This window comes from Podarcis erhardii, assembly GCF_964252035.2.
Source record: "Podarcis erhardii genome assembly, chromosome: 2".
Lineage (NCBI taxonomy): Eukaryota > Metazoa > Chordata > Lepidosauria > Squamata > Lacertidae > Podarcis > Podarcis erhardii.
Window position 1 is genome coordinate 117,025,725 of NC_138498.1, and position 24,447 is coordinate 117,050,171.

The following is a 24,447-nucleotide window of genomic DNA, read 5'->3' on the forward strand; positions in this document are numbered from 1 at the left end:
CTCAATGTCAAAAAAACTAACATCACGACCACTGGTCTGATCACCTCCTGGCAAATAGAAGGGGAAGAAATGGAGGCAGTGAGAGATAACTGCAGATGGTGACAGCAGTCACAAAATTAATAGACGTCTACTTCTTGGGAGGAAAGCAATGACAAACCTAGACAGCATCTTAAAAAGCAGAGACATCACCTTGCCAACAAAGGTCTGTATAGTTAAAGCTATGGTTTCCCAGTTGTGATGTATGGAAGTGACAGCTGGACCATAAAGAAGGCTGAAGAATTGATGCTTTGGAATTATGGTGCTGGAGGAGACTCTTGAGAGTCCCATGAACTGCAAGAAGATCAAACTGATCCATTCTGAAGGAAATCAGCCCTGAGTGCTCACTGGAAAGACAGATCGTGAAGCTGAGGCTCCAGTACTTTGGCCACCTCATGAGAAGAGAAGACTCCCTGGAAAAGACCCTGATGTTGGGAAAATTGAGGGCACAAAGAGAAGGGAACGACAGAGGACGAGATGGTTGGACAGTGTTCTCGAAGCTACCAGCATGAGTTTGACCAAACTGCGGGAGGCAGTGGAAGACAGGAGTGCCTGGCATGCTCTGGTCCATGGGGTCACAAAGAGTCAGACATGACTAAATGACTAAACAAGCTGCATTAAAAGGTGAACTTGAATTTTTCAAGGTAGACCCAGCCAAGTAATGTTCACACAAAAATGTACTTATTAGGGTAAAGTATGTATTAAAATATTTATACAAGGAGGTAGCTACCCTAACATCTGATTCATTTTCAGAATAATAAATGAATAAGCAGACAAAATGGAAAAATGAGAAATGCAGAGAAGCTGAAATGGGCAAATTTCATCATCCCTCCTCAGTCCTGACTTGATTTTTCAAATGCTTGTTCCCTGTCTAGTAACATTAAGGGACTTGCCAATCGCATGGTTGGCGGTTCGAATCCCCGCGGCGGGGTGCACTCCCATCGTTCGGTCCCAGCGCCTGCCAACCTAGCAGTTCGAAAGCACCCCTGGGTGCAAGTAGATAAACAGGGACCACTTACCAGCGGGAAGGTAAACGGCGTTTCCGTGTGCTGCGCTGGCTCGCCAGATGCAGCTTGTCACGCTGGCCACGTGACCCGGAAGTGTCTGCGGACAGCGCTGGCTCCCAGCCTATGGAGTGAGATGAGCGCACAACCCTAGAGTCTGGCAAGACTGGCCCGTACGGGCAGGGGTACCTTTACCTTTTTAGTAACATTAAAGAAACTTACCAGGAGGTCTTTGCTTTCCTTGTCCTAGGCTGCTTGATAGGCCAGAATTTCCTCTCTCTCTTTCCTCAGAATTTCCAGGCGGCTACAGATCTCTCCCTAAAGAGAAAATGAAAAACTCAGGTTTGATTGAGACAGACAGAGAGTTGATGAATGTTATACAGAACTGGCTTCTTGCGCCCAGTGACCTTGCGAAGTACAGTGGTACCTCGGGTTACATACGCCTCAGGTTACATACGCTTCAGGTTACAGACTCTGCTAACCCAGAAATAGTGCTTCAGGTTAAGAACTTTGCTTCAGGATGAGAACAGAAATCGTGCTCCGGCGGCAGCAGGAGGCCCCATTAGCTAAAGTGGTGCTTCAGGTTAAGAACAGTTTCAGGTTAAGAACGGACCTCCAGAACGCAGGTCCAATTTGGGTTGCCATGAAAAAGTCATCTTTTCCCCTTGTCTTTGCAGATGCTACTCTGAACCATTGAGTCCTTTGCCATTTGGGGTGGGAGGAGATCCTCACCCCCCCCCCCCCCGCTGAAACCTCATTGCACAGGCCCCACAGCACTCCCCAGCATTAGGTGCTTCCACCCCCACTCCTAAATCTGCTTCCAACAGATACTTGGGGAGGGGATCCTGCACCATTTGGTCAATTCCTGGCCACCAGTCCCGTCCCCCCAGCTGATCCCTTGCTGCTCTCTGTTTTGCAGGGCATTGAGGAAGCATCCTGTCAGCGAAAGGAGACATGTACAGTACTTAATTGTGTATATGCAACTTACACTTGTAGTGTTCTCAATATGTACAAAGCAACCTTGCTGGGGGATGTGGATGAGGTTAACCCTTTCTCTCCCCACCATGGTCCCAGTTCAAATATTTGAAGCTGCTGTGATTATTTCAAGGAAATATCCCTTTGTCCCCCTGGCAGAGAGAAAGACTTCAACTCCCTCCTCCCAGCCATCCCAGGAGCCCTCAGGCTTCCCCTGGGCTGCTTTTTACAAAACAAACAATTAATGCCATGCTTAATTGGGATCTGCGAATTAAAAAGAAGAATCCACAGCTATTTCTCTCCCTCAAGATCCAGGGATCTCCTATCTTGTATTCCTCCAAAGCCTCCTTCAGAGGAATCGCCTTGTGATTTTCATGTATCCTGGATCTGTCACACACCACACAGATGGGGGCTTCATGGACTTTGCAGAAGAGCTTGAGGGGCTCCTGGTGATCCTCGCAGACTCCTCCTTTTCTTTCTTCTTCTTCTTTCCTTCCTAGAATGCTGAGATTCTTGATTAATTGCAAGAAGTTTGCCAGTTGCCGGTTGGGGATGAGATTATTTTGCTGGACTGCTCTTCTGCACTGAGGGCAGGAAGCCTCTGCCTCCGATTCCCCCCAGCACTGGACCAAGCAGGACCGGCAGAAGTTGTGCCCACATTCTGGGATGATCACTGGATCCTTAAAATATTCCAGGCAGATGGAGCAAGTGGCTACATCAGAAAGATTCTGGACCAGATTCTGCTGCCCAGCAGCAGCCATGGCTCCCTCCCGCCAAAAACCTGAGTTAAGTTTCACTTTTTCTGTTTTCAGCCACCAGGAGCTTCCTTTCCTGGAAATGACTCAGAAACTCAGTGACCACGTGATCTTTTTTTCTTTTTTAAATGTCCCCAGGTCTTTGCAGCTGCTGAATGTTTTCTCAAGGAGCAGCGAATGCTTCTGGATTGCTTCCCATGCTTTTGATTACACACAAAAACACACGTACCTAGTAAGTTGGTACGTGTAAGTAAGAAAACTAACATTTTCATTCGTAGGCTTTCTTGTAATTTTTGAATTGGAGAAAATCTGCTGCTGCCATAAATTGATGGGAGTTTTGATTTAGCAAGCGAGATTTGATTCCATGAAGAAAACTCCTAAAAGTCTGGTTGCTAATTTTAACTTAATCTGTTTTTAGCATGCTGGCAAGAAACTTCAGACTGAAACAGACACTTTCAGCATTGCCAACCTGGTGTCCTCTGTTTGCCTAAGACTACAAATCCCATGCAGATGACACAATGCAGATGACAAAACATTGATGGCAGAAAGTGTGGAGGAATTAAAGAACCTTTTAATGAGGGTGAAAGAGGAGAGTGCAAAATATGGTCTGAAGCTCAACATCAAAAAAACGAAGATCATGGCCACTGGGCCCATCACCTCCTGGCAAATAGAAGGGGAAGAAATGGAGGCAGTGAGAGATTTTACTTTCTTGGGCTCCATGATCACTGCAGATGGTGACAGCAGCCACGAAATTAAAAGACACCTGCTTCTTGGGAGAAAAGCAATGACAAACCTAGACAGCATCTTAAAAAGCAGAGACATCACCTTGCCAACAAAGGTCCATATAGTTAAAGCTATGGTTTTCCCAGTTGTGATGTATGGAAGTGAGAGCTGGATCATAAAGATGGCTGATCACGGAAGAATTGATGCTTTTGAATTATGGTGCTGGAGGAGACTCTTGAGAGTCCCATGGACTGCAAGAAGTTCAAACCTATCCATTCTGAAGGAAATCAGCCCTGAGTGCTCACTGGAAAGACAGATCGTGAAGCTGAGACTCCAATACTTTGGCCACCTCATGAGAAGAGAAGACTCCTTGGAAAAGACCCTGATGTTGGGAAAGATGGAGGGCCCAAGGAGAAGGGGACGACAGAGGACGAGATGGTTGGACAGTGCTCTCGAAGCTACCAGCATGAGTCTGACCAAACTGCGGGAGGCAGTGGAAGACAGGAGTGCCTGGCATGCTCTGGTCCATGGGGTCACGAAGAGTCGGACACGACTAAACAACTAAACAACAACAAATGACAGCTAGATGCCACTGAGAGTCTTCTCCAGAAATCTGTCCAGTCCTCTTTTAAAGCCATCAATGGTGTTGGCCATCTCTCCCTCCCTCCTCCCGTGGAAGCAAGTTCCTAGTTCAATTCTGCCTTTTGTGAAGAAGGACTTTCTTCTGTCTTCCTTGAAACTTCCAGCACCCAGTTTTGTGAGATGCTTGCGAGTTCTAGTGCATTGAGGGAGAAAAATACTTCTCTCATGTCACTTCTTGCTCACCTTTTCTCTAAGCTAAAAAGTCTTAAATTCTGCGACCTTTCTTCACAGGGGAGTTGCTCCCCAATTATGATAACACTCTGAAAGTTAAAACAGTGTTCCAATGAGCAGTCAAATCCTGTCTCATTATTTTGGATGCTTCTCCAACCTGCTTTCTTTTGAACTCATGCTTTCTGGGTTTTTTGTTGGTGTTTCTCCTTCAACACACACTATTAGTGATTCGTGATCCCTTCACTGTGAACTGCAGAGTTTTCTGCGCCTTTCCTGGGTTGGGCTCCCAAGGAAAATCGGTAAATCTTTTCAGGAAAGCAATGAAAGGAGGAATGGTTTCATCTGCAGCAGATTTATTAGAATCATAGTAGACTTGGAAACGACCCCGAGGATCATCTAGTCGAACCCCCAGCAATGAAGGAATAGGCAGCTGTCCCATACAGGGATTGAACCTGCAATCTTGGCATTATCAGCACCATGCTCTAGAGTCTAACCAACTGAGCCATTGGTTCTGTCAAGGTGAAGCAGTGCTTTACCTTTCAGTCAGCGCTCTTTGGACTGTAGCCGACGTCAGTCCATTTGCCACTAACAAGGTGACATTAGCCATAACTGCTTTGGGTAGAATTTAATACACTATACATAAAAATAGGGGTCAGGAACTTAGGGGTGCCAACCAAATGCCCATGAGGTCTATATATCGTGTGGTTTGTAGATTCATTTTATCTGTCCAAACCAGGTTTTTGCAAACTTGGGTCTCAGCTGTTTATGGACTACAGTCCCCATCCTCCATAATCACTGGTCCTGCTAGCATGGGATGATGCAAGTCCAAAACCAGCTGGAGATCCAAGTTTAGGAAACCCTGGTCCAAACAAAACTCCTCCCACACTCAGGAGCATTCATAAGGTCTCTTTCCCATGCGTTTCTTGATGTCCAATCAATCTATCTGTCTTGTCAAGAAACGTTTCTCAGGCCATTTGAACGATCTCTCTCCAGGATGGGTATACCAATTACTCCAGCTGAAACTTTCTGCATACCAAGAACATTTATATGGTGAGTATGAACTCCCTCGTTTCTTCCACTCTCCTCTCTCATTGAAGTTATTTACCACACTGAGAATATCAGATCATCTCTCTCCACTGTGAGTTCTTGGATGTCTGTTCAAATTTACTTTGTCACAGAATCTTTTTGCAAACCAAGAACGTTCATATGGTTTCTCATGCCTCTTCTCTCCGGTATGAGTTAGCTCTCACTGTCTTTTTGCAAATTAATTTTTATTGAGATAGTATAAAAACCAGATATGAAAAAGGTACCAAAATTGACAAAGTACATTAGAGTAATGCATACAACAATGTTGAGACATAGTATTTCAAAGCAGAACAACCTAAGTCTCTTGATAGCAGCCCTCCGTGACATGACTTGCCTCACTGGAGGCTGTAATTATTTCTTACCCTTATTTGCACAAAATATAAAGGGTCACCATATTATATCGAGCTTGTATTGGCAATTCTAACAATACAACTCTTGTAAGCCAACTCTTTCTAACAATGCCATGCCTCTTATTTTATCTAGCCAGCCTTTCATGCAGAATCCCATTGTTTTCCAGTGACCCATTTGTGCCACAGATGGAAGTGGGAATCCAGGTCACAATGAATCAGTTGAGGCTTAACACAAGATTGGATCATGAAGAACAAAAAGATTGAAATAACTTAAAACATTGCTTTTTGAATTCTGGCAGACATTGTCTTAAAAAGGCTTCATACATCAAGCATTCCAGGCCTCATCCAGTAACACTTTACCAATGTCAACACCTTTAAGCCCTGAGGAACCTCCGTTGTGAGTTCTCTGGTGCTCTAGCAGGGCCCCACTCTGACTGAAGCATTCCCCACATTGCAAACATTTGTATGATTCCTCTCTAGTGTGGATATTCCGATGTTTCCACAGATCTCTTTCTCGACAGAACCTTTTTCCACATCGAGAACATTCATATGGTTTCTCTCCAGTATGAATCAGTTGATGTTCCTTCAAATGCCAAATGTCCATGTAGCGTTTTCCACAGTGAGAACATTTGTATGATTTCTCTTCAGTGTGGATATTCTGATGTCTCCGCAAATGTCCTGTTCGATAAAACCTTTTTCCACACTGAGAAAATTCATGTGGTTTCTCTCCAGTATGAATCAGTTGATGTTCCTTCAAATGACTCAGCCTGAAGCATTTCCTGCATTGAGAACATTTGTAGGGCCTGCCTCCGCTTCCCTTGATTGTGGAAATAAACCTCTGCCTACACTCAGGAGAATTATGAGGCTTCGCTTGCATTGGGTGGCCCGGATGTCTAGTCAAGTTACCTCTTTTCCTAGTCCAAGAGAATTCACCTTTTCTCTCTCCTCTTGTTCTCTGCTGTTGCCGGACATCTTCCTGTGACATGGGATGCTCATTCTCGTCCTTCACTGTTTGCATCGTAGCATGTTCTGCTTGGTAGCCTCAGCTGGAGAACAAGGCCGTTCCCCCCCTTTTGCCAACTGTGGAGGTCTGGCTAATGACAACTGCAGGACCTTCTGTGAGCTCATTGCATTCATCCTCTCTCTCCACACGGTTCTTCCCATCTTTGAATCGGCATCCTTCCTCCTTAATCTTCCTGGGCTCTAGCCCATTCCCGAGGATTATCTCCAGGGGAGTCCAGGGTGTGTCCTCTGCTCATTTCCTCCATACTGAGAATTCTCCACCTTGACCTCACTTCCTTTCCCATCACCTGCAGAGACAGAGAGATAATTTTGCCCATGCTCTAGAGACCTCTTTTCAGGATGCCTGAAACATCCTTTTGCCAGGGTTTTCCACTCTGAGTTATTTCTCTCTCTGTGCATGATGCCAATGAAACATGAAGGGTATGTGAAAATCAGGTGATGAGAAGCAGGATGGGCACTGAATATCTTTTGCTGGGGGGCCCTGAAATATACTCAGAGTCGCAAAGTGATTTCATGCTCTTTATTCAGCTCATAGTGGTGAGGAGGAATGAATGTCCCCTCAAAGTATCTGCTTTATATACATTATTTACACAATGGGCTGCACATGATTGGCTAATTCCGGAATTCTACTGTAAGCCAATCAGGTTGTGGATTCACTTCTATCTGGAGCATGATTGGGTGGTTCCTGCCAACCAATCATACTGCTGCATTGTTCTAGGACCAATCAGACTGCTGCCTTTTGGATCCTATTGTTCTAGAACCAATCAGACTGCTGCAGTTTGGATCCTATTCGACTCAGTACATAACAGGCCCCCTTTAAAGAGGGCTCTTGCTTCCTCGCCTTGCTTGTGCGCATTCCGTTTGACACTGTGAAAAGCAAGCAGGATGATGGCCTAGAGATGGTAGTCTGATAAGGCAGGTCTCTTCTGATATGGTTGCATAGGGAATATCACTGCCTCCCCTTGCCAGGTCCCCCTTTGCCGTCTTGAGACGCTCCACATTCTGGTCGCTCGGTGGCATAGTCAACCTTGTGGCTGCCATTTGCTTTGTCTGGTCTGAGTTCCAGTTCCAGACCTGCAGATTTTGGCTCCTTCATGCCTTTCTCATTTATCTCTACTCAAATCTAGACATTAGAGAGCAAGTTGATTTCTGGCCAAAAATGAAAACCCCCAAAATTTGCTATCACTCAAACTTTTGAAATCTTGTTGGCACTCCAACAGCAGATGACTCAGGCTTGATGAAATTTGACAGGCAACAACAGAGCTGTAATTTTCTAGAGAACCACAGCAGCCCAAGAGAAGTTTCTACCTGAATGAAAGAGAGAGAATGGAAGTGTAAAATACCACGAGGGAAGAAAAAAAGAGGAGAGATCAGCCTGCTATTGTAGAAGCCGGGAAGGATAAATTTATTTAAAAGTGGCATATATTGGGATGGTGATGAAACAGAGGAAAGGAAGGGAGGAGTGAACACATGCACCAAGGATTTTAAGAGGATATGTGCTTAAGACTATCATCCTTATCCTCCTTATTTCTGCAGTATTCAGAAAGCACCAGATAAGCATCTCATTTAAACAGGGCCCTCAGGTGCTGAGATTGGCAGAGAATGCCCTCTTGGTAGTTCCTCCACCTTCTCCCTGGCAGGAGGAGCTGCCCTCCTGGGCATTTTTTGTAGCAGCCCCAAAATTGTGGACCTTAGGATGAAGTGGGCAGGTCACAGAATCATAGAATTGTAGGGTCATCTATAAGTATGGATAGAAAAACTGGTGGAGTATGCAGAAATGGCGGGGGGGGGGAGTAATCAAGATAACAAACTTTTTATAAAAGAATGGAAATTGAATATTTACAAATAAACTGTAAACAGATAAGGAAATGAACAGGATTATTGTAATAACCTGCAGTTTCATAGGAGTATATATTTAAAGTACCTTTACCTTTTACCTGTATTTAAAGTAGCTGGATAAAGGAATGAGTTAAATTAAAACAGCAAAAAAAACACACACCAAAAAAAAACCGGGAAGCTTTTAATGTTTAACAGAGTATTGTATTTTAATATTTTGTTATAAGCCGCCCGTATTAATTGTTGTTGTTGTAAAACTACTGAAATGTATTTAACTGAAAATCATAAAACAAATAAAATACAGAGCTGTTCAGCAGTGGAACGGGCTCCCATGGCCTTGCTTTCGTTGAGATTCCAGAATTGCGTGGGGTTAGACTAGACGACCCTTGGATCCCCCTCCAACTAGACGTTTCCCATAGAGCCAGACCTGAAGCGGCAAGGAGGCTGCTGAAACTCTCTCGGCTGCTCAGCTCCCTCCGAATGGCTGCAAAAAAAGGCTCCGTCCGGGAGGTTGTCGGGCGAGGGGATCCCGATCCCTGCGGAGGACGATGCTGGATGCTGCAGCCGCGGATCCCAGCCTTGCCTCCTCTCCGTCCCTCTTAAGGCGCGCTCCTCTTCCACTCCCTCGCGTGCTTCGGGGCGGAGCTGGCGTGGGAGAGTTGCACGCATCCCGGCGTTCAGAAGGGGGCGATCGTGTGAATCCTCCGGGTTTTGCCTCTTGCCACTCCGCCATTAAACCACCGAGCAAGAGGAGGAGGAGGAGGCGGCGGCTGCAGCCTTAAAGCGAGAGATCGGGGCCGTTGCAGGGACCGCCTGCAGCCTCCGACGCCCCGCTTCCAGCCGGGGACGGCACCAGGGAACTGTAGTTCGCGGGCGCCGAAACGGAGCGAGTGGGGAGCAGCGCCGGTAGGAACCGGGATCGTTCCGGCTTGGTCGCTGTGGCAGCTTCTCTCGAAGCCCTGCAGCCCTGCGAGAGGGAAGTCCCGTCGGGAGCCGGAGGAGCCGCCTGCATTAGCGCCTGCCTGCAGCCCAATACTGCCTTGCACAGGCTGGCAGCGGCTCGCCAGGGTTTCAGGCGGGGGGACGGACGGTCCCAGCCTCACCTGGGTCGTACCTGCATGCAAAATGTTGTTTATTTAGATCCTACTGGCATAGGAAGCTTATACCAAGCCAGACCAGTGGTTCATGCAGCCCAAGACTGTCTGCACTGGCTGGCAGCCCCAGCCTCACCTGGAGATGCCAGGCTTCAAACCCTGGGGCTTTAAGCATACGAAACATTGTTTATTCATATCCTACTTACTTTATATGGGAGGACAGGGTTCATGTACCCACGTGGCTGCAAAACTTTCGCTGGGTGGCCTCGTGCCAGTCACTGCCTCTCCACCTAACCCACCTCGCAAGGCTGTTGTGGGGACTGAATGAGGAAGTGGAGAGCCATGTCAGCCAGCTTAAGCTTCTTGGAAATGAAAGTGGGCTATAAATGTGTGCCTCTTCCATGTGAGGTCCGGAGGGTGGCAACATGAGAACAGGGCCTTTTCTGCGGTGGCTCCCCATTTGTGGAATGCTCTCCTCAGGGAGGCTGGCCTGGCACCTGCCTTGTATATCTTTAGGTGCCAGGCAAAAACATTCTTTTTCAACCAGGCCTTTGGCTGATTAATACTCTACAGCCTTTTAAATGTGTTTGTGTGTGTGTTGTGGTTTTGTTGTTTCTGTTTTAAGTATTTATTTGTGATTTAACCTCGTGTTTTTATCTTGTGTACCACCCTGAGATTGTTTAATGAAAGGCAGTATATAAACTCAATAAATTCAATAAAGATAATAATAAAATCAAGGAAATTAATGAATTAATGAAATACTTAAAGATGCTGAACTTGGGAGATCATTGGCCTCTCTCTTTTTTAATTCACGTAGAGACGTGCACACGTTGGGTCATTTTTCTGGGGTTTTAAGAGTGTGTTCTTGGGTCATCAGTTCTCCCTGCATCTACTCTCTCCCTCCCCACTTTTTTATTTTTATTTTATTGACTTAAGAAAACCATACAGACAGCAAAACAAAGAAGCGTAAATTAACATTGCCTTCTACCAATAACAACAAATCTTAACTTGCCATTCTGTCATTTGTGGTACTTTTTCTGTTTTCCAGTATTTTGCCATAAGTATTTTTGCAGCTGCGGTTATATACAAAAATATATTCCTTTTGTCCTTGGGGATGTCGTTTGTTAATAAACTAAGTCCATTGTTTCTCACTCAGGAAGACTATCGCCTAACCACTGAGCATCACGGCCAGGGAATGGTCAGGGGCAGGTGGTGTATATGACGGTTGAACCCCATCGACCACAATCCAGTCCTTTAAAGGACTAGAAGATCAACCAAGAAGATAGCTGTTCCTTCTTTTGTGTTTCTGGAAAGACTTTCAGGGGTTGAGAGCAAATATAGTTTCCTGTCAATCAATCGGCTTCTAGATTGGCCCAGTGAACTTTGGAAGCGATGAAGAAGCAAAAATCTACAGGTCCAGAACTGGAACTCAGACCAGACCCAGCAGGAAAAGCAAGCAGGGTGCTCCTGCCTGGAATTACGATCGAGCGACCAGGAAATGGAGCGTCTGAAGATGGCAAAGGGGGACCTGGCAAGGGGAGGCAAGAGCGATGGGAAGCCCAGTGGCAGCAGTTCCTGAAGACCCTGCAGCCCCTTCACCCAGAAGGGGGGAGCCCCCCAGAGATGCCCGAGTCTGCCCCCTGGGAAGACGCCAAGGCCTTCCTGGCCTCCTTTGAGCAAGTGGCCAAAGCCTGCCGCTGGCCCAGGAGAGAGTGGGCGGCCCGGCTCCTGCCTGCGCTGAGCGGAGAAGCAGACGAGGCCTTCCGGAGCCTGGAAGCCCAAGACAGAGAGGATTATGGGAAGGTGAAGGCGGCCATCTTGCGAGGGGTTGCCCTGAGGATGGAGGCCGAGCGCCAACACTTCCGGCAGTTCTGCAGCCAGCAGTTGGAAGACCCCCGAAGGATCCACCTGCAGCTGCAGGATCTCTGCCACCGGTGGCTGAAGCCAGAGAGACGCAGCAAGGAGCAGATCCTGGAGCTGCTGGTCCTGGAGCAGTTCCTGGCCAGCCTCCCGCCAGAGCTGCAGAGCTGGATCCAAGCAGGAGGACCGGAGTCGTGTTTGCAGGCGGTGGCCCTGGCAGAGGAGTTCCTGATGGCCAGCCAGCAGGTGGGCAAAACAGACAAATGGCAGGTGAGGTTTTTCATCCCTGGAGTCCCTCTCAAGCAACAGGTGGTGGCCTGGATTATTGGCGTCATCTGCAGTTGTTCAGTTAGCAATGGGTGGGATTTTTAGCAGGGAGCTGCGGTGAATTTTCTTCAATTAACCACACTAAGGTTGTTGAGCTAATCAATAGCATTTATTGGTTATTAGCACTGAGGGAATTAAGAATTCCAAAGCATCAGGTTAACTTTTAGAAGTTACCAAGTTATGTATCTCAGCAAAAGGCATGCATCTAGGTCATATGCAGCCATAAAAATGGAAGCTTTTGGTTTCCCAGGCAACACTTATTACCAGACACAGGAAAGTGACCTTTCTGGCCTCAGTGGGGTCATACAGGCCTCGTCAACAAATTCCTTCTATCTTTTCTTCATTTCGTTTCAGTTTTAATTTGTATACCGTCTTTCAAAATACCCAAGGCGGTTTACAAGCTGAAGAAACAAAGAATATACCCCTTATAAGCATCTAATCCAATACAAAAATGTGATAATAAAACAAAACTTTAAAATAAGCAACTTGTATCAAATAAAGTAATATTCAACAATCCATTAGAACAGTATAGAATAGTATAAAATATCAGCATATAAAAATTAAAAAGAAATCCACTCTTAACAGTGGCTGGGGAAACCCAGCCAGATGGGCGGGGTATAAATAATAAATTATTATTAATAATAATATTAGCAAGTATAATAAATATTTTCTAAACTATCATCAATAAAAACTACTTCAGCAAGTCGCAGTGCATAAAAAAATACAATACAAATTGAAAAGCAGAGACTGGAGGGTGGGGCAAGGCAGGTGGAAGAAGGCCTCATAATTCAAAAGGCCTCTTGGCTTACTTTCACAAATTCCCTCCATCCCCAATAGCTTTTTGATGCATTATTTTTCTGCACATACATCTTAGATGTATACATTTGGATGTTTTCCCACAACATAGCCAAAGCTGAGAACATTTTTAGCTTGATACGATCCGTTAAACATTATCTGGGCATCTCTGAATGCTTTTTGTAAGATGCTTGTATGGTTCTTCAGTTGGCAAGAAGTTTCATACATGCAGCCATATGAAATGTTCACAACTGCTCCATTACCATTATAAAATATTCCTGTTAAACACCAAAAAGCATTGTGTTTAAATAGTCAGTTGACATTTTTATTTTTGTTGACATTTTATGACTGGTATTATTGCTATTGGCACAGGGGATGGTTGAAATGAATGTCAAACTAAATGAAAAGGTGGATTAATTTCTTACAAATTGTAATAAGTTTTTTCAGTAGAATAGAATAAATTTCATTGCGTTATTCCTTAAACCATAGCAGCACAGAATTGTAGTATCATAGAATTGTACAGTTGGAATGGACCCTGAGGCCTCGGTCCAGTATACCTGAAGGAGCATCTCCACTCCCATCATTCAGCCTGGACACTGAGGTCCAGCGCCGAAGGCCTTCTGGCAGTTCCCTTTCTGCGAGAAGCCATGTTACAGGGAACCAGGCAGAGGGCCTTCTTGGTAGTGGCACCCGCCCTGTGGAACGCCCTCCCACCAGATGTCACTCAGGTGAAATCATAAAACACCAATTACTGCTAAGAAATCCAAATTTCAAGCAGAATTCTGGTCTGACCTTGAATTGGCAGCCACCAGGACAAATTTTGCTCTTGGATCCTGCTTGCCCGATTCCTATAGGCATCTGGTTGGCCACTGTGGGAACAGAATGCTGGACTAGACAGGACTTTGGTCTGATCCCACAGGACTTTTGATAGGTAAGCTTTATTTGGCCCGAATAGTTCCTTGAATTAATACCCGAAGGGGAAGGGGGTTTAGGAGTGCAGAGCCCTTATCATTCCTGTGCCTCTGTTCTGAGAGGGGTTTTCTGTGCCTGTTTCAGGGGCTGCTGCAAGAGGTGTGTTTGGGTTCTCTGGATGCAGTTGAGGAGCGCTCAGATGCCGCCGAGGGACAGGTCTGCTATGAAGGGAAGCAGGAGAGCGATGGGGAGATCAGGTTGCTGGGTAAGAAATCACCAAATTAGTGTTTCATGTCGTTCTAGTTTCATGGATTATGAGAAGGATGAAATTTGGGCAGCCTTAGTCTTGTAGAAGGAAGGAACTATGGTGTGTTCATCTTTTGTTTTGGGGAATCAGAATGGCTGCCCAGGTCTTCTAAGTCAAGCTTTTATTTCATAGAAATGAATAAATCCCTCCCACATGTGAGGGGTTTAGAAACCTGATTCTTTCCTCTCTTTTCCCCCCTTTCAATTTCTTGCTGAATACTTGCAATCGGAAATTTTTAACGTTTGATGTTTTATTATGTTTTTTATGTGTTGGAAGCCACCCAGGGGTGGCTGGGGCAACCCAGCGAGATGGGCCAGGTATAAAAAATAAAGTTACTATTATCATTATTATTATTATCATTGTCATCATCATTATCATCCCAGTCTGTGCCTGTGTTTGATTTGAAATCCACTTTTATATATGTAAGGGTTTTTAATTGTTTTTGGATATGCATTTGTTCATAGGCAGCAATCTTTTTAACTTTATAAATACGTGTGCATGAGAGAGCGATAGCCCAAGCACAATATATCTCTCTCTATATATCTATATATAGTGCAGTATTGTGAAATGGCTTCAAGATCCTTCATAGGGAGCCATCCATAAATAATAATACTAAATCTGGCTTATTATTATTAATCTCTTAACAGCAGAAATCTTGCTCCAGGAAAAAGCTGAGCAAAAGCAAGACGCTGTCTGTGCAATTTTTTAGCAGCTGTACCAAGAGGGGAATTGGTGACTTGGGTCTCTTTCCCTGTTACTGCATGAAAACCTGCCCCTTCTCTCCTTTATGCAACTCTTAACAGAACAGGAAACTGTACCCAGACACCCTAAAGGTGATGGGATTAACTTGCTCCCCATTTCTAAATTTCCCCTCACCCTTTGCAGGCGGCGGAATCAAGTGCTCAGGTCACTCTAGTTCCCTGTCTCCTGCGGAAGGACAGAGGATGGCTGACTCAGGTCTGAATGAGGTACGAGAAATCTGGGTGGGTCAGCTTTTCTGTGTGGTGTGTTAAGACTATAGAGGAGCCAGGCTAACAGTGGATGCTGCAATGATTCCTCTTTCCTAGTTTTCTAATACCTGTCCTGGTAAACTGCTGGTTCTCTCCCCCCCCCCCCCCCCATTTAGAGGGAAGGAGCCTTTATTTAACAGACTTTGGGTACCGACAAATCATTTTAAAAAACCTGTAAATGGTTCACATAAAATGTAAAATGTACATTAAAGTATTGGATGAAGGTCAAAAGTTAAAAACCAGTTGGCCAAAAAGCGAAATCATTTTTCTAGTGCACATGTACACTGGAGTTATTTGAGTTCCTAGTCCTCATTGTTTATACAGTCGTACCTTGGTTTTCGAATATAATACCTTCCGGGAGTCCGTTTGACTCCCGGAACAGTTTGGAAACCAAGGTGCGGCTTCTGGTTGGCTGCAGGAGCGTCCTGCAGCCAATTGGAAGCCACACCAGACGTTTGGGTTTTGATCATTCAGGAGCCGAAACTTTCCAGTTCAAAGGCATTTGGCTTCCGAGGTTGCACTGTAGTAGATTGGCCTGTAAGGCTGCAACCCTGCCCACTTTTACCTGCATGTTGGGCAGTGGGGCTTGAATAGCACTGTAAAGAGTGCAAGAAAAGTGGTTTTCCCCCTCCCTTATGCTTTACAAGTGGATCAAAGATGGTGGAATCCAACTAAGTTAACTGCGTGCAGGGATCAGTTTTCATGAACGCAATGAGATGTCCTCCCCCTGCATGCCTCCTCTAATTTCCTCCAGGTCTCTGGAGCCGATTTGGAGGAGAAGGAGGGGGAGTTTCGTTGTGCTCATGGAAGTTATTCCATGTGCAATGAATGGCTCTAAATGCTATTTATTGTGCTACGAGACTTGACTGGGGAAATCTGTGGTGGTTCCTTTCACGTTTTCCCAGGGGTTGGTGAGCCTCAAGGAGGCAGGTGTCTCCTTGCACCTCGTGGAGCCGACTCTGATCCAGCCAGGCCAACAGACGATGTTCTGGCAAGTCCTGCAGGAGGAAAATGGGAGCACCGAATCCTTGGGTAAGGCTTTGTCATTCTCGGGCCCCAGAAGCTGCTGTGGATGCCGGCCGGCATAACCGATTGCCCTCTTTGGAATCTATAGGAGGGGGGCGGAATAATTGAATAACTAGATTGAGTATTTGACTCCTTTGAATAAATATTGCATACATAACGGACAGATGGAGTTCCTTTAATCCATTTCTTTCCATTTTCTCTCTCTTAACTATTATCTCCCTGGATAGTTTTTTTAATATTCTTATATAATTACTCTCTCTCGTTGTACTTTGGTAAAAACTGTACACACATGAAGGGGAATGACAGTTTGAGGACCCTGTGTGAGAGATGGGCAAGGGCAATAAGAGGCAATAAGAGGTATGACAGCTGAGAGGGCACACCATTCTCTGTTAAGCTCTGAGGGAGGATCTTGTAGTTTCTGTTTCTTTTCCTTCTTTCTTTAGTTTCTTTCTTTTCTAGATTAGTTGGCTCCTTTTACAATGGTACCTTGGGTTATATACGCTTCAGGTTACAGACTCTGCTAACCCAGAAATAGTACTTCTGGTTAAGAACTTTGCTTCAGAATGCGAACAGAAATCGTGCTCCGGTGGTGCGGCTACAGGAGGCCCCATTAGCTAAAGTGGTGCTTCAGGTTAAGAACAGTTTCAGGTTAAGAACGGACCTCCGGAACGAATTAAGTACTTAACCCGAGGTACCATTGTATTGTATAGTCGTACCTTGGAAGTCGAACAGAATCCGTTCTGGAAGTCCGTTTGACTTCTAAAACGTTCGGAAACCAAAACGTGGCTTTGTTCAGCTTAAAATGGATAGAATTGATAGCACATAGCAAAAGTTGAAGCTTTTGTCCGATGCATGGCTTTCCAAAAAAGAGCATTTCCCCACTATTATTATTTGATTAAAAGCATATAACACATATTCTTCTGTAATATAAAGTTGGTGTGAGCTTTTTATATATACAGTGGTACCTTGATTCCTGAACTTAATCCGTTCCAGGAGTCAGTTCGACTCCCAAAACCGTTCGAAAACCAAGGCACAGCTTCTGATTGGCTGCAGGAGCTTTGAAAAGCATGTTTATTGGGTTTTGAACTGAGCTAGACATCATTCTCTCTCTGTTTCTGTTTTCCACTCAAGAGGGATTTTTGGCACCCAAACCTGATTTCCCCTCCCACCCCAAAAAGGAGGACGAGATGTACCACCAGTTCTCGGTGCAATGTGAACAACCCTCGGACCAAGCTATGGGTAAGGGGTTGGCAATGTTTGCCCATGGAGAAGGACACTGGGGTTGCCATGCAGAGCTGAAGGCCACTCTTTTTTCTTTCTTTTTTCCCTCTCCCCAAGGTACACAGGTTCATCAGCATTCCTGATGACTAGTGGATGAACCAAAAAAATTATGCAGAACAGAACTGACTCCTTGTGCATTCTCTATTTTCCTGAAAGTCCAGAAAACTTCTGGAAATGTCAATGAGCTCCTTTCCACTTAAGATTTAAATCTAGTTTAACTATGATGCATTGTGTCCAAAGAAGCCTAAAAGGTCTTGCACTTTTGCAACAGAACCTTCCTTTTCTCTGTCCTCTCGCACCCCCCTAAAAAAATGCCTCACATGGTAAAGGGAATGTCTAGAAAATATTTAGTGAGCCCTTCTACAGGCACTGTCTCTGTGGTATTTTTGGTACCTTTTTCTTCCGACAAACCTTTTAAGCTGAAATCATTCCCAGTCTTACTTCTGTGTTGGAATTACTTTAAATATGTTTTTAGGTGCTTTCATTGCTTTATCATTTGTGGGTTTGGGAAACAGAGCAGGGTCATTCCATGCCAAATCACCTGGTGCTATGTGCTCTCACGTCTCAGATTTTGTTCAAAATGTTTGGCACTTAATACCACTTTTGTACCTTATTTTGAAAGAGACAAAAATTAGCTTTATTTTGATACCAAAATAAGCCCAATATGTTGAAAAATAAGCAGAACAGTTTTTTTCCTAAACTGATGCAGAAATCGCATTAGCCTAAATCACGCGAAAATTGAAATTACAAAAAAATAATCTCCTGAGCCCAATTTTGGACCAAAAAATCTGAAAAAATTAATCTGAGGTGTCTCATAGGTATGTACACACACAAAAATTGAACAAAATCTGAGACATGAAAGCACAGTCGAGGTGATTTGGTGTGGAATGACCCGGCAGGATATAAATTTTGAGGGTGATAGGAGGCAGAAGCAATGAGGTGGCAGGAATCTGAAAAAAAGTCCCAAATGTACTCTTTTTGTCTCTGTAGGTGATGGGAAGCGGAGTGAGCTCAAGGTGGAGAATTCGCAGTATGGAGGAAATGAGCCCGAGCCACAACCAGATATGGGCCAAGGGAATGGACCAATGGCAGCTGAGCTGTGCGAGAAAAGATGTGAGTCTGACAGGGAGCAGGGGAAGAAGGCTCTAGAAACTGAGACTGAATCCAACAAGTTCTCAGAAGGTCTTGTAGGTAGAGGAAATTGCTCTGTAGATACAAGGGAGGAGATGCTCTCGTTCTCAAAGTATGGTGGACTGACCCGCTCTAAATCAAGACATGTTGCGAAACGTGCTGGAGAGGACCGTTCCGAATGTCCCGCGATGGTGGATCGCTCCCTGCAGAATCCAGACCGTCAGCAAAGGCACGCGGGGGGCAAATTATACCAACGCTCGGAGAGCAGGCAACGCTCTCATGCGAGAAAGGACCTTCTTGGACAACAGAGCAGCCGAGCAGGAGGGAAATCCCACGGCTGCCCCGAGTGCGGGAGGAAGTTCTCTCGGGGGTCGCATCTGAAGCACCACCTGCGAACTCATACCGGAGAGAAGCCTCACAAATGCCTCGAGTGCGGGAGCTGTTTTCCTCAGGGGATAAACCTGACGAGACATCGGAGAATCCACACCGGAGAGAGACCGCACAGGTGCCCCCGTTGCAAAAGTAGCTTCGCTCGGAAGGATCAGCTGCTCCGGCATCAGAGGACTCTCAAATGTCAGTGTGCTTGACAGTGCGCCCATAGTGCGGGGAGGCCTTTGAGTCCCAAGGGGCACTGACCAGCCAGCAGAGAACCCATGAAGGGCACCAGCGGAGCTAATTCTAGCCGGAGTTATGGGTGAACGTGTTTCTAGTGGGCCTGCAGAAACTACAAAGGAAGAGCTGTCTGGATCAGGCCAGTGGCCCATCTAGTCCAGTATCCTGTTATCACAGTGGCCAACCAGGTGCTCTAGTGGGAAACCTGAAGGCAGGATTTGAGAACAAGAGTCATCTCCCCTCCAGCAACTGTGGAGGCAAAGCACAGCCATTGTGGCAGGCAGCCGTTCAAAGCTTAATCCATTATGAATTTGTCTGAACATAGTTTAAAGCTGTCCAAGTTGGTGGCCATCACTGCCTCTTGTGGGAGGGAGTTCCGTAGTTTAACTGCGTGAAGAACAACTTCCTTAAATCCATCCCGAATCTCCACGCATTCAGCTTCCTCGGGTGTCCACGAGTTCTGTTGTTCTGAGAGGCGGAGGAAAACTTTCCTGCGTCCCCTTTCTCCGTGCCGTTTTATAGACTTCTTACTCACCTTTTAAGTTTCCCTGAACAGGTTTTATGCAAACATTCCCTCTCTGGTCTTCACACCAGGTCATGTAGCCAAAATACAGTAGTACCTCAGGTTAAGAACTTAATTCATTCTGGAGGTCCGTCTTAACCTGAAACTGTTCTTAACCTGAGGTACCACTTTAGCTAATGGGGCCTCCTGCTGCCGCCGTGCCACCAGAGCACGATTTCTGTTTTCATCCTGAAGCAAAGTTCTTTACCCGAGGTACTATTTCTGGATTAGCAGAGTCTGTAACCTGAAGCGTCTGTATCCTGAAGTGCCTGTAACTTGAGGTACCACTGTACCTGCTCCATGTGTGTCGATGGTGCTGTCATCGAATCATAGAACTGGAAGGGACCACAAGAGTCATCTAGTCCCACCCTCTGCCAATGCCTGCACACTCCACATTTAAAGCACCAAAGAGCCAAAGGAATTAGTGTATGTACGCAACTCCTGCTGTGAAAGTTTTATGTGCCCAAAAATGGCATGAGGAGGCAGTACCCATGAAAGGGGGGTGGCAGTTGAATTTGATGGCATGTGCAGAATTAGCAAGTTGAACTGTTAAAATCAGAGAACAGAGTGGAACAGTTTTCAAGTAGGAATGGAAAACGTTTGCAGATTATTAGTTTTAAAGTGTTGTAAATATGCCAGCATGCTAGCAGGTGTGACGTAAGTTCAGCAGTAAAAGTTATTTTGAGAATAAAGCTGAGAAAAGAAAATACAGATTAGTTGCAATGTGCAGCATCAAAAGATAATAATGAGAAAGACATGGAGGGGTCAGAGGGAAGTCGACTTTTAAAGTGAATGTATTATTAATTGTATTTTATTTGTGAAAATTTATAAATATATATATATTTTAAAAAATTAAATGTGTGGTGTGTACACTTGGGCAGTCCTCATTGAGCTGTTCCCCTTTCCCCTTTTACGTTTCTTCTGAAGGTTTGTCTTGTGCTTCTTCAGATCTCAGGGCTCCCCTAAGGCTGCTGACAGGGATAGCTCAGTTGGTAGAGCGTGAGACCCTTAATCTCGGTCCAGTATACCTGAAGGAGCATCTCCACCCCCATTGTTCTGCCCGGACACTGAGGTCCAGTGCCAAGGGCCTTCTGGTGGTTCCCTCGCTGCGAGAAGCCAAGTTACAGGGAACCAGGTAGAGGGCCTTCTCGGTAGTGGCACTCGCCCTGTGGAACTCCCTCCCACTAGATGTCAAAGAGAAAAACAACTACCGGACTTTTAGAAGACATCTGAAGGCAGCCCTGTTTAGGGAAGCTTTTAATGTTTGACGGACTATTGTATTTTAATATTTTGTTGGAAGCCGCCCAGAGTGTGGCTAGGGAAGCCCAGCCAGATGGGCAGGGTATAAATAATAAATTATTATTATTATTATTATTATTATTATTATTATTATTATTATTATCATCATCATCATCATCATCTCAGGGTTGTGGGTTCGAGCGCTATGTTGCACTATGTTCTGCCACCACTGCCCGAGGCTGCATTCCTCCCAATGCCTGCTGCTGCTGCTGCAAATCGCAAGTTGGGAGAGTCCTGTGATCCTGCTTGTGGACTTCTCAATGGGGCATCAATGGGGCCACTGTGAGAACAGGGTGCTGGACTGGATGGGCCACTGGCCGGATCTAGCAGGTTATTCTTACATTCTAGATACAAGGGGTTGTGGGAGAAGAGATGTTTAACGGAGCCTGTTATGCCGTACAATGGAAGGAAGACCAGCAAAATTCCTCTCTCTTGTTTCTTCAGGTGACAGCAAGAGAAACTGGATCAGGATGGGGTGTTCTCAGTATGGAGGAAATGAACTGGAGGAATCACCTAGGTCTCTTCCACAGATAGACCAAAGAAATGTGTCAATGGCAGCCAAGGTCCACGAGGAAAGATCTGAGTTCAACAGTGGACTGGAGAAGAAGCCATTGACCACTCAGAATGAATCCGGTAGCCTCTCAGAAGGTCTTGAGGAGTCTTGGAGTGAAAAACACACAGTGTGCACCAGGGAGGAAAGGCCTTTGCTCTCCAAGTGTGATAAAAGCTCCCGGCACAAACCAGGACTTGTTATGAAACAAGTTGGGGAAGATTCATCTGACTGTCATATGCTGGTGGGAATCGGCGGGCAGCATCTAGGCGATCAGAGAAGGCAACGTACCAGCGAAATATTTTACAAGTGTCCCAGATGCGGGGAAATCTTCCATGAGAGAACTAAGTTCCTTAAACATCAGCAGTGCCACACAGCGAGGAAACCTTGCGTTTGTCAGGAGTGTGGGAGAAAATTCTTTTGGCGATCGGATTTGACAAGGCACCGGAAGACTCATACGGGAGAGAAACCTCACAATTGCCTCGTGTGTGGGAAAAGCTTTGTACGGAAGGAACATCTGAGGAGACATTTGAGAATCCACATGGGAGGGAAACATCACAAATGACTTCAGTGTGGGAGAATAGTTTCCCAGAAATCTGAGCTGATCAGGCATTGGAGAACTCACAAGCAGAGAAGCGTAGCAGGTCCCAAGAGGGGGAGAACTTTGGGTCCAGACTCTCAGAGCTCCTCCGTCAAAGAATCCATATACTATCTTTCATGGGAGGTTTTTAAGCAGAGGTTGGATGGATGCTTTAGTTGAGATTCCCGCATTGCCCTTAGAGGACTCTCGGAGTCTCTTCCAACTTAATGATTCTATCATTCCGTGACATGAACAAGAATTGATGATCTCTGAGAGCATAGGCAGACTTTTTGTGAGAAACAGAAAAAAATAAACCTTTGGCCTTATCATAGGTTTTCTCCAAGGGGTCAGAGGGAATTCGAGATATGGGACTGAGTTGTACTGAGTGAGGCCATTGGTTGTCTGGTCCACTACTGTGTACCAGACCACCAGCAGTTAACCCCAAGTTTCGGATGGAGAACTAGAGGAGATCCCAAACTGTGTGACTCGTGGGCTGCCAAGAATCTGCTAGCTTCATTCAGGTAGTCTACAGCATGTCTGCAGTCAGTGTTAATATTTTCAGCTGTATTTTTATTCAGTCTTTTATTTCTTATGTTGTATCTTAATAATGTTCCCATTTGAATTCTGTGGAAAGTGAATTACCCTGTGCGATGAAATAAAATGTGTAAATGATAAAAGGAGCAATAGAAACTAAAGACCTTACACAGCAGGCATGTCCAAAGTCTGTTTCAGGGGCCGCCGGTTGATTTAATCCGGCCCCCCTGGCAGTATATGTGCTGGGATAAAATTGTAAAAAAAGCTCAACAACTTCAATCCTAAAAAAAGCTCAGCAACTTTGGTTGGCCCTCACATCTGACAAGTCTGGCCTGTTTCAAGTGGTCCGTGGGGTGAGGGGTGGAGAGTTTTGGGAACCACTGAATTAGAGTATGCAACAGGAAGGGAGAGCAGCAAGAAGGATTCTCTTGACAAGTGGTGACCAGAACATAGACAAAAACCCTCTCTTCTTTCTCTTTAGGTGATGGGAAAAGACATTGGATCAAGATGGAGAAATCTCAGCTAGGAGAAACTTTGCTGGCAGAAGCACATAGGACGTTAGCAGAAACGTCCCGATGGGATTTCCCTGGGGCATCTGAAATTTATGAGGACCGATGGGAATCCAAAGAGCATCAGGAGAAGCAGCTGCTGATGGAGAAAAAGAATGAATACACAGAGGTCATGCAAATTCTCCCACCTGCTGTTAACACCATGCAGACACAGGGGGGAAAGCTCTTCTCCAAGCAGGTCAGAAAATCCCGCTACAAATCGGGACTTCTTATGATCCCTAATAGGGAGAACGCCTATAAAAGTCCTACACTGGAAGAAAACGTCCAGCTGAAATGTTTCTTGGATAACCGTCCAGGAATCTCTGCAGGCGAGAGGCAACATGAGGTCTCTGAGGGCAGGAAAAGCGTCCGCCGTGGGGACGGTTTGACCGGGTATCAGAACAGTCGCACGCAAGCGGATCCCTACGAATGTCCCGAGGATCGGAAAAGCTTCGGGAACAGAAAGGCGTTAAAGCGGGATCAAGGGATTCAGACAGAGGGGAGGCGATACCAATGTACGCAGTGCGGGAAGTTCTTCAGACACAGGCAGACGCTGACTAAGCACCAGAAAATTCACACGGGAGAGAAACTGCACGAGTGCCCCGCGTGTGGGAAAGGGTTCACCTCTCGGGAGCCGTTACTGAGACATCAGAGGATCCACACGGGAGAGAAGCCGTACGAATGCCCTCAGTGTGGAAAGTGCTTCAGGCAGAGGGTGCACCTGATGTGCCACCAGAAAACCCACACGGGAGAGAAGCCGTTCAAATGCCCCGAGTGCGGGAGGAACTTCTCCCGGAGGGATAAGCTGATCAGGCACCAGAGAATCCACCGAGGGCAAAGGCCTTATTCACACCTGGAGGGCGGGAAGAGTTTCGATCAGAGAGCAGCGCTGGCGAAACACCAGGGCCTCCAAGAAGGGTGCTGAGAGACTCTTCCGCTCTGTAGACGGCAACACATTTTCCACAGTCGGGAGGGAAGCAGGGGCTTGAGCTCCCGTCCCTGAAAGCAGGTTTTAAGCAGGTTGCATTGCCACAGGGAAATAAATAAGGTGGTACCTCAGTTTTTGAACGTAATCCGTTCCGGAAGACTGTTTGAGTTCCGAAACTTTTGAAAACCTAAAACTCAATACGGAAGCTGCGTGGCATGTTTGACTTCTGAGGTGTGTTCAAAAACCGAAGCATTTATTTCCAGGTTTACGGCGTTTGAAAACTGAAATGTTTCTCAACGGAGACATTCAAAAACCGAGGTACCGCTGTAAATAAAAGGAGAGGCCAAGCCTCCAGGTGGAAATTTCCTCTGCGACCTGTGCAGTACAAGAAAGCACATGCATCGCGTGGTGTTTTGTGAGCAGGCCTGTTTCTTCAGAATCCCTGTTTGCAAAGCTCTGAAGGAGTACAATAATAAAAGGAATTCCGGCT

At 45.8% G+C, this 24,447-nt stretch overlaps 1 protein-coding gene across 6 annotated transcripts; it reads left to right on the forward strand.

The window, feature by feature from the left end:
- Window positions 1-9,260: 9,260 nt before the first annotated feature.
- LOC309336583 (uncharacterized protein) lies at window positions 9,261-24,447 on the forward strand. Of its 6 annotated transcripts, none has more exons than XM_081852581.1 (8): window positions 9,261-9,539; window positions 10,856-11,825; window positions 13,734-13,854; window positions 14,782-14,864; window positions 15,812-15,938; window positions 17,064-17,171; window positions 18,204-18,326; window positions 21,262-22,609. In XM_081852581.1, the coding sequence occupies exons 2-8, from the start codon at window positions 11,088-11,090 to the stop codon at window positions 21,930-21,932; spliced, it is 1,971 nt and encodes a 656-aa protein (XP_081708707.1). In that variant the 5' UTR covers window positions 9,261-9,539; window positions 10,856-11,087; the 3' UTR covers window positions 21,933-22,609. The 6 variants fall into 6 exon arrangements, with proteins under 6 accessions (XP_081708707.1, XP_081708703.1, XP_081708704.1 ...); XM_081852577.1 differs by lacking the exon at window positions 21,262-22,609 and adding an exon at window positions 22,963-24,447 and having other exon boundaries at window positions 9,318-9,539; window positions 13,749-13,854; window positions 18,204-18,404; XM_081852578.1 differs by lacking the exon at window positions 21,262-22,609 and adding an exon at window positions 22,963-24,447 and having other exon boundaries at window positions 9,318-9,539; window positions 10,856-11,801; window positions 18,204-18,404.

Excerpts from the sequence above, each read along its gene's own strand:
- LOC309336583 (XM_081852576.1), top strand. The coding sequence starts at position 11,088 with ATGAAGAAGCAAAAATCTACAGGTCCAGAACTGGAACTCAGACCAGAC. Across the intron at positions 11,826-13,733 it reads GCAAAACAGACAAATGGCAG|GGGCTGCTGCAAGAGGTGTG; the intron begins GTGAGGTTTTTC and ends TGCCTGTTTCAG. Across the intron at positions 14,865-15,811 it reads CTGACTCAGGTCTGAATGAG|GGGTTGGTGAGCCTCAAGGA; the intron begins GTACGAGAAATC and ends ACGTTTTCCCAG.